Raw genomic sequence first — 6,050 nt, forward strand, 5'->3', positions numbered from 1 at the left:
CGCTCCTCGCGGCTCCCCCGACGCGCTCCCACAGGAACTTCCGGCGGCGCGGCGGAAGTGACGCAGCGCGGCGCCGGGAGCGCCGGGCCGGCCATGGTGGAAACGGGCACCGGATCGCGCTCGGAACCCGCGGCGGGGGCGGCCCCGACCCCGAGCAGACCCGCAGGGCGTTATCGGCCACAGGCCCCGGCCTTCCCGCAGCGCGCTGCCCCCGGTGGCTGACGGGTTCTGGGGACGCCGCCGCCCTCCCCGCCTCAGCGCCGGTGCCACCCGCGACTCAGGGACAGCGCACAGCTCTGCACCGCAGCGTGTTTATTGTCAGTCACAGCCGGCACCGGCACCGGCCCCGCACACGGCCCCGCCGCCCTCGGGGCCGCCTCACACCGCGCCGCCGTCTGTCCCACAAACCGGAGCTGCTCCGGCGCCTCGGGAAGCCGTTCCTGCCCCGGGCAGGCTCCCGGCAGCCCCGTCAGGAGATGAAGTGAGTCTGCGGCGTGATTTGTTCCAGCTTGTGGTCGGCCGGGTTCGCCGAGGCTTCGTAGTTGCAGATGGTGACCTCGTGGCGGTGAGCCTGGGTGGAGATGGAATGTTTGAAATGCAGGGAAAGCAGGATTCCAGCCTCGGCTTCCTCTCTGCTCTCACTCACCTCCGTCCACTCCCCTTTCAGGCCTATGTAAAAAATCTTGGTTGTCTCCGCCCCGAAGTTCTTTGGGAAGTGCATGGAGAGGTGGTAAACGTTGGAGAAACGGGCAATTCTGGAAGAAAACACAGCCTGAGACCGCAGCCGCTGCTCCACCAGCTCCCCAGGCTCCCACACCACCTGCAGCTCCCCCTGATCCCACTCAGACACCCAAAAATTCCTGGGGTGCCAACACAGCCAGCCCCAGGCTCTGGGAAGGCAAATCCTCCTCCTTTGAGGTGCTGCCCTGTGCTGACCCTTCCCAAAATCTGGAAGGATCAGAGCTCCTGTGCCAGGCAGGAGCAGCCCCCACGCCCCAGGGTCTGGCTCATACTTGGTGGGATATTCCAGCTCTCCCGAGGGGTCCCGGCTCAGGCTGAAGGTCTGCTCTGGTTCCTTGGCTGTGTCATCAAAGGACATGTGAGGAATGTTCCTGAAGCTGGCAGGACAAGAAGGAGACCCAGGGAGTTATTAACAACAGGTCAGCTAATTGGATTCTGTTCATTAGCACCGCCCAGGTTCTTCTCAACAAAAAAAAATGGATTCAGTTTGTCTTCTCACAATGCCACCAGTTCCCCCCACAGCACCCAGCCCCTCTGAGGAAGGGAAAGCTGCTTTTACTCACAGCCTCATCTCGGCCGGGTGTGTCCCATCATCCTCGCCCATCACAATGACTCCCTTCAGCTTCACGCTGCCTGTGAACCTGCCCAGACACACAGAGCAGGGTTTTCACCTCTGTCCTCTCCAAGTCAGCCCCAGTGCCTCGTTCCCAGGTGAGGAACAAGCCCTGCCAGCAGCCAGGACGGTGCCAGAGGCGCTCGGGGACAGAACTCACGGGATGTTGAAGAGCAGCTCCTCGTCATCATCACTTTCCACGAACTGGGGAGAGAGAAGAGCAGGTCAGGGCTGGCCTGGGGGTGGTGGGGGAGCACAGGGGACAGAGGGGGGAGTGTGGGGACAGCTGGAGGGATGACCCCAGTGGGGTTCAGGGGGCACTGCAGTACCTTGCTCACAGAAAATTTAGGATTGGAAGGGACCTCTGGAGGTCATCTAGTCCTGCCCAGCCCTGCCCAGGCAGGGTCACCTGGAGCAGGTGGGAGTGTGGGGTTTGGGATGTCCCCACAGGGGGAGATTCCCTGGGCAGCTGTTCCAGGGCTCTGCCACCCTCATGGACAAAAGTTCTTCCTCGTGTTGAGGTGGAACTCATGGTTTAGTTGATGTGCATTGCTCATTGTCCTGTCCCTGAACAGAGTCTGTCACTGTCCTCTGACACCCCTTGGAGATATTTTATGGATTGATGGGGTCCCCTCTCAGCCTTTCCCTTCTCCAGAATAACCAGGCCCAGCTCCCGCAGTCTCCTTTCATGAGGGCGATGCTCCAGACCCCAAACCACCTTTGCGGCCTCCACTGCAACCCCTCCAGCAGCTCCTTCTCCTGTCCTGAGAAGGCTAGGCCCGGACAGCGCCCTCCAGCCCTGCCCTGGATCCCGTCCCTGCCCTGCTGCCCCCGGTCCCGCCGCCGCCGCTCCCGGCCCCACCTGTGAGCGGTCCCCTCGCTCCTCCCAGGGCCGGAACACGGTGGCTCCGGAGCCCTCGCGGCGCTCGTTGAGGCACTGCAGGCGCTGCCGGTCGATGCGCAGGTACAGCCCCCAGGCCGCGCCGCGCTCCGCCGCCTCCTCCCCGCAGCAGCGGCACCGGCCGGGCCCGTGCCCGTGCGCCATGGCCGCGCCGGTACCGCCCAGCGCGCATGCGCGGCGGCGGGACACGCCCACACGGCGGCGGGACACGCCCACAGTGCCTCAGGGTTTGTCCCTGTGCCGCCTAAGCCACGCCCACAACACTCCCAGGACACGCCCATCTCCCTGGCGTCACCCCACGTAGTAATTAAACACGCCCATGTGGCCGTGGCCACGCCCACACTAAGCGGTGATAGGTCCGTTTTGCCGGAGCCACGCCCATGTGGGCGTGGCCTGACGCTGCACGTGCTGAGCCCGCGAACCGCCCGCTGCTGCCGGGGAGGGGTCTCGGTGGTCCTGGGGACGGTCCCGGTGGTCCCGGGGAGGGGTCCCGGTGGTCCCGGGGACGGTCCCGGTGGTCCCGGCCCCGCCCTGACCCCACCCGGGGAATGGAGAAGCTGCTGCTTTCCCACAAGGGCTCCGGGGTGTTATCCGTGGGGATTGTTCCAAGCAGCGCAGGAACGGGAGCAGCACCGCCGCCGGGATAGCGGAGTGGGATACCGGAGCATCACCCCCAAGGAGCCACGGAGTTTCCTAATGGTGTGTTTAACATTCGTTATCATCGTCAGGAAAGAACGAGCAGCCACAGTCCAGTGTTTGGCTTTTATTGAGACATGATTCTCCTCTTTTTCATATAACTTATCTAATTAAAATATTCATCTTAGTTACCACAAAAAAAGGGAACATAGAAAATTGTATATATATACACAGTTTGGGACCAAAATACAAATACGAGTCCAAGTCACTCCCCCTCCTCCTCCTCCCGTTATTCATCCTACAGGGATGGGGTGGGAAGGGGGAAGAGGCAGCTCTGCTCCATCCTTCAGAGTGTGGTGGAGCACAGAACAACTCTGCAAGTGTCACAGCCCGAGACTGGGAAGGAGCACTTTGATCCCAGACTTTACACAGTGTGTCCCTCAGGGGAATATCCCTGCTCTGCTCCCAGCTGAGGGCCGCTGCTCCCCTCTCCTCAGGCTGGATTTAGTGTCTGAGCAAAAGGAAAGGAAGGGTGAGGGGTTGGCATGGCCCCTGTGAGAGCAGAGTCACACCAGTGTCACCTCCCTGCAATGCCACCAACAAAACACGGACACAGCTGGCAAAGCCTGGAGCAAAGCAGCTGCTGTGAGAGGGAAAGAGCATCTCCCCCAAACAGCAATGCTTGGGCCATAGCCACAGCTGAGTGTGGAGTTGTGATATCAAGAGTTGGCAGTTTTGCAGTGCCCAGAATCGTTCTCAGGCATCGCCCAGATCCTTTGCTCAAAGCTCCATCGTGTCTGAACACGATACCAGGCTCTGCTTCCCTCCCCTCTGCCCCTACCCCAAGTACAGAGAGAAATAAACAGTAGCACAACGGTCAGCAGAAGAGAATATATTGTTATCTAATTAAAAATACAGCAAAATTAAATACAGCAAAAACGCAGGAGAGTAAGGAAGGAGCCATTATTTTACAGCACAACACACACTGAAATGCTGCACAGTAACATTAAAGCATCTGGGACTGTAACAAACTTACAGCACATGAGAGTCTGAGAACATTATTCCAAGAATTTCAAACTAAAGAGAGAAAAGACCAAAAAAACAGGAGACAGGTGTTCAGAATGGTTTTAAAGAAAGACGTTTCTTTTAAAGGAGGAGGGAAAAAAAAGGAAGGAAACAAAAAAAACCCAAACAGACCAGAAGCAAAACAGGGATTTTTCTAGAGCCCTCCAGGGAGGACCCTTCACAGCAAAGTTTCCCCCGGTCAGTGCACACAGACAACTCCACCGGTTTGGGATTTGGCAGCCACAGAAAGCCAGCAGCAGAGCTTCTCAGGAGCTGCCATCAACAGCATCCACTACCAGCATCTTTTCCACCCAGACAGCAAAGGCCTAGGGCAGCAAATATGGCTTGGAACAGGAGAATTCCTCCCCTCTCTGACCCAGCTGGACCCCGGAGCCCTCCCAGAGAGGCCATGAGCCCTGGGGTCTCCACAGCCCCGTCCTCTGCTTGCACCACCCCTGGGGTTCCCTTTGGGGCAGACAAAACACAAGCAGAAACCTTCCCCCTGTCACACCCCACAAGCAGAAAGCTTCCCAACAGCACAGCACAGCTCCTGGATGTGTCCAGCTGCGGCCCCCACGAGCCCAGCTGCCATCCTCACATCCTCAGCAGGGCTCTGACCTCTCCTGGAGCTCCAGGGCACTCCCTGACACTCCCACCAGCCCCATCAAGCACCTTCTCCTTCCTGAGCTCCAGCTCCTCACACAGCAGGTCCCAGGGAGCCTTTTGAACTCCTGCTCTGAAGGACACACGTGTTACAACAGCCACATTCCGTTGCTCACCTCCCTCCAACCTCATTCAAGTGGTTTCAGGTTCAAAGACCAAAATCCTTGGATTTTTCCCAAGAGGGGACAGAGCAAAACGTACAGGGAAAAGACATGATTTAGGCATCAGCTTCCCAACTGGAAATAAATCCTTTGCAATTCCACACAGAAAACAAGACAAAAGCATTCCTTCTTCCCACTGAAAGAGGCAAACAATGCCTTCACTGGTATTTAAAAACTGTTTTCCATTGCAAAGTCCCCTATCTCTCTCCAGACAAAAAGTTAAAATCTGACTTGATGCACAGTAAAACTTCTTCCAAATCCCTGGCAGTTTTATTCCCAGTAGCCAGCAGAAGACAACAGCAGCAGAGGAAACGTCCCCAAAGGCTCTTTGCATCCCTGCAGGACCACAAAAGCACCTGTACAGGATCTACAGCAACAGCACAGAGAAGGTCAAGAGCTGAGATTTTATTGACACACACGAGCAGGGAGCAAAGCCTCAGGGCTGGATGCACTTGCCAAAGGACTGACAGGTGGATGGGCCACTGGTCCTACCTGTCCCAGAGTCCCCAGGTGAGACTTTGGGCCCAGCAGGCACCAGATGACAGGAAAAACTCCTGTGACACCCATGGATGGATTCCAGCTCGAGGCATCAAGGCTGACCCCAGGACTGGGTTGGGAGGGGAGCAACATAAATAATACATCAGGGGAGAGGGGCAAAATATTAATTAAAACAATTTTATAATTTATTAAGAGGTTAAATAGTAAATAAGTCTCTGGATCTTCCACTCTCAGCAGGTGCCAAGATTTCACATTTTCCTGTGTCGGGAGATTCTGTACACCCTTCTTTCGATGGATGACAAAGCCAGAAACAGAATTTTGGGGACAGGGGGTAAAAGAGGGGGGCTTGACACTGAGAAAGGGACCAGAATAAAAGATAAAATACTGTGCCGTCATCTTGTGCAGATCAAAGCTTCTCCCAGCAGCTGCAGCCTCCAAAGAGTTCAAAGATAAGGAAGGGCTGTTTGGGTACCTTCTCCCCTTTCAGTGCCACTCCTTCCCAAGAGAGAAAGGCCCAGCTCAGCACTGCAAACTTATCTCCGAGAGAACCTGTTTTTGAAAGCTTTGATAGTCTTTGCCATCATTGGTGCAATTTCTGCAAAAAAGAAAGAAAAAACAAAACACTGCTGAGTCAAACAAAAATGAAATGAATGAAAGCAAAAGTGATAGACAAAGAGCTGAGAGCAGTTGAAATCTACAGCTCTGGCAGACTTGAGTGTTTGAGCAGGGCCCATCAGAGTTTTCAGGTCACAGATCTGAGGAGAATCCACTG

General features: G+C 56.3%; 2 protein-coding genes across 4 annotated transcripts in view; both read right to left on the minus strand.

Annotated features, from left to right (window-relative positions):
- Positions 1-295: 295 nt before the first annotated feature.
- Positions 296-2,443, minus strand: PITHD1 (PITH domain containing 1). Its single transcript, XM_015649246.1, has 6 exons — positions 2,217-2,443; positions 1,515-1,558; positions 1,305-1,382; positions 1,014-1,118; positions 647-755; positions 296-571 (listed from the first exon to the last, which is right to left on the minus strand). The coding sequence occupies exons 1-6, from the start codon at positions 2,397-2,399 to the stop codon at positions 470-472; spliced, it is 621 nt and encodes a 206-aa protein (XP_015504732.1). The 5' UTR covers positions 2,400-2,443; the 3' UTR covers positions 296-469.
- A 560-nt stretch (positions 2,444-3,003) lies between these two features.
- The window catches only part of ELOA (elongin A), a 15,409-nt gene continuing 12,362 nt past the window's right edge, over positions 3,004-6,050 (minus strand). For all 3 annotated transcript variants that reach the window (XM_015649239.1, XM_015649238.1, XM_019008878.2), the window contains one exon: positions 3,004-5,873. In XM_015649239.1, coding sequence (XP_015504725.1) covers positions 5,812-5,873 — 62 coding nt within the window. In that variant the 3' untranslated portion in view covers positions 3,004-5,811. The remainder of the gene's footprint in view (positions 5,874-6,050) is intronic.

This window comes from Parus major, chromosome 23 (genome assembly GCF_001522545.3).
Source record: "Parus major isolate Abel chromosome 23, Parus_major1.1, whole genome shotgun sequence".
NCBI classification, from domain to species: domain Eukaryota; kingdom Metazoa; phylum Chordata; class Aves; order Passeriformes; family Paridae; genus Parus; species Parus major.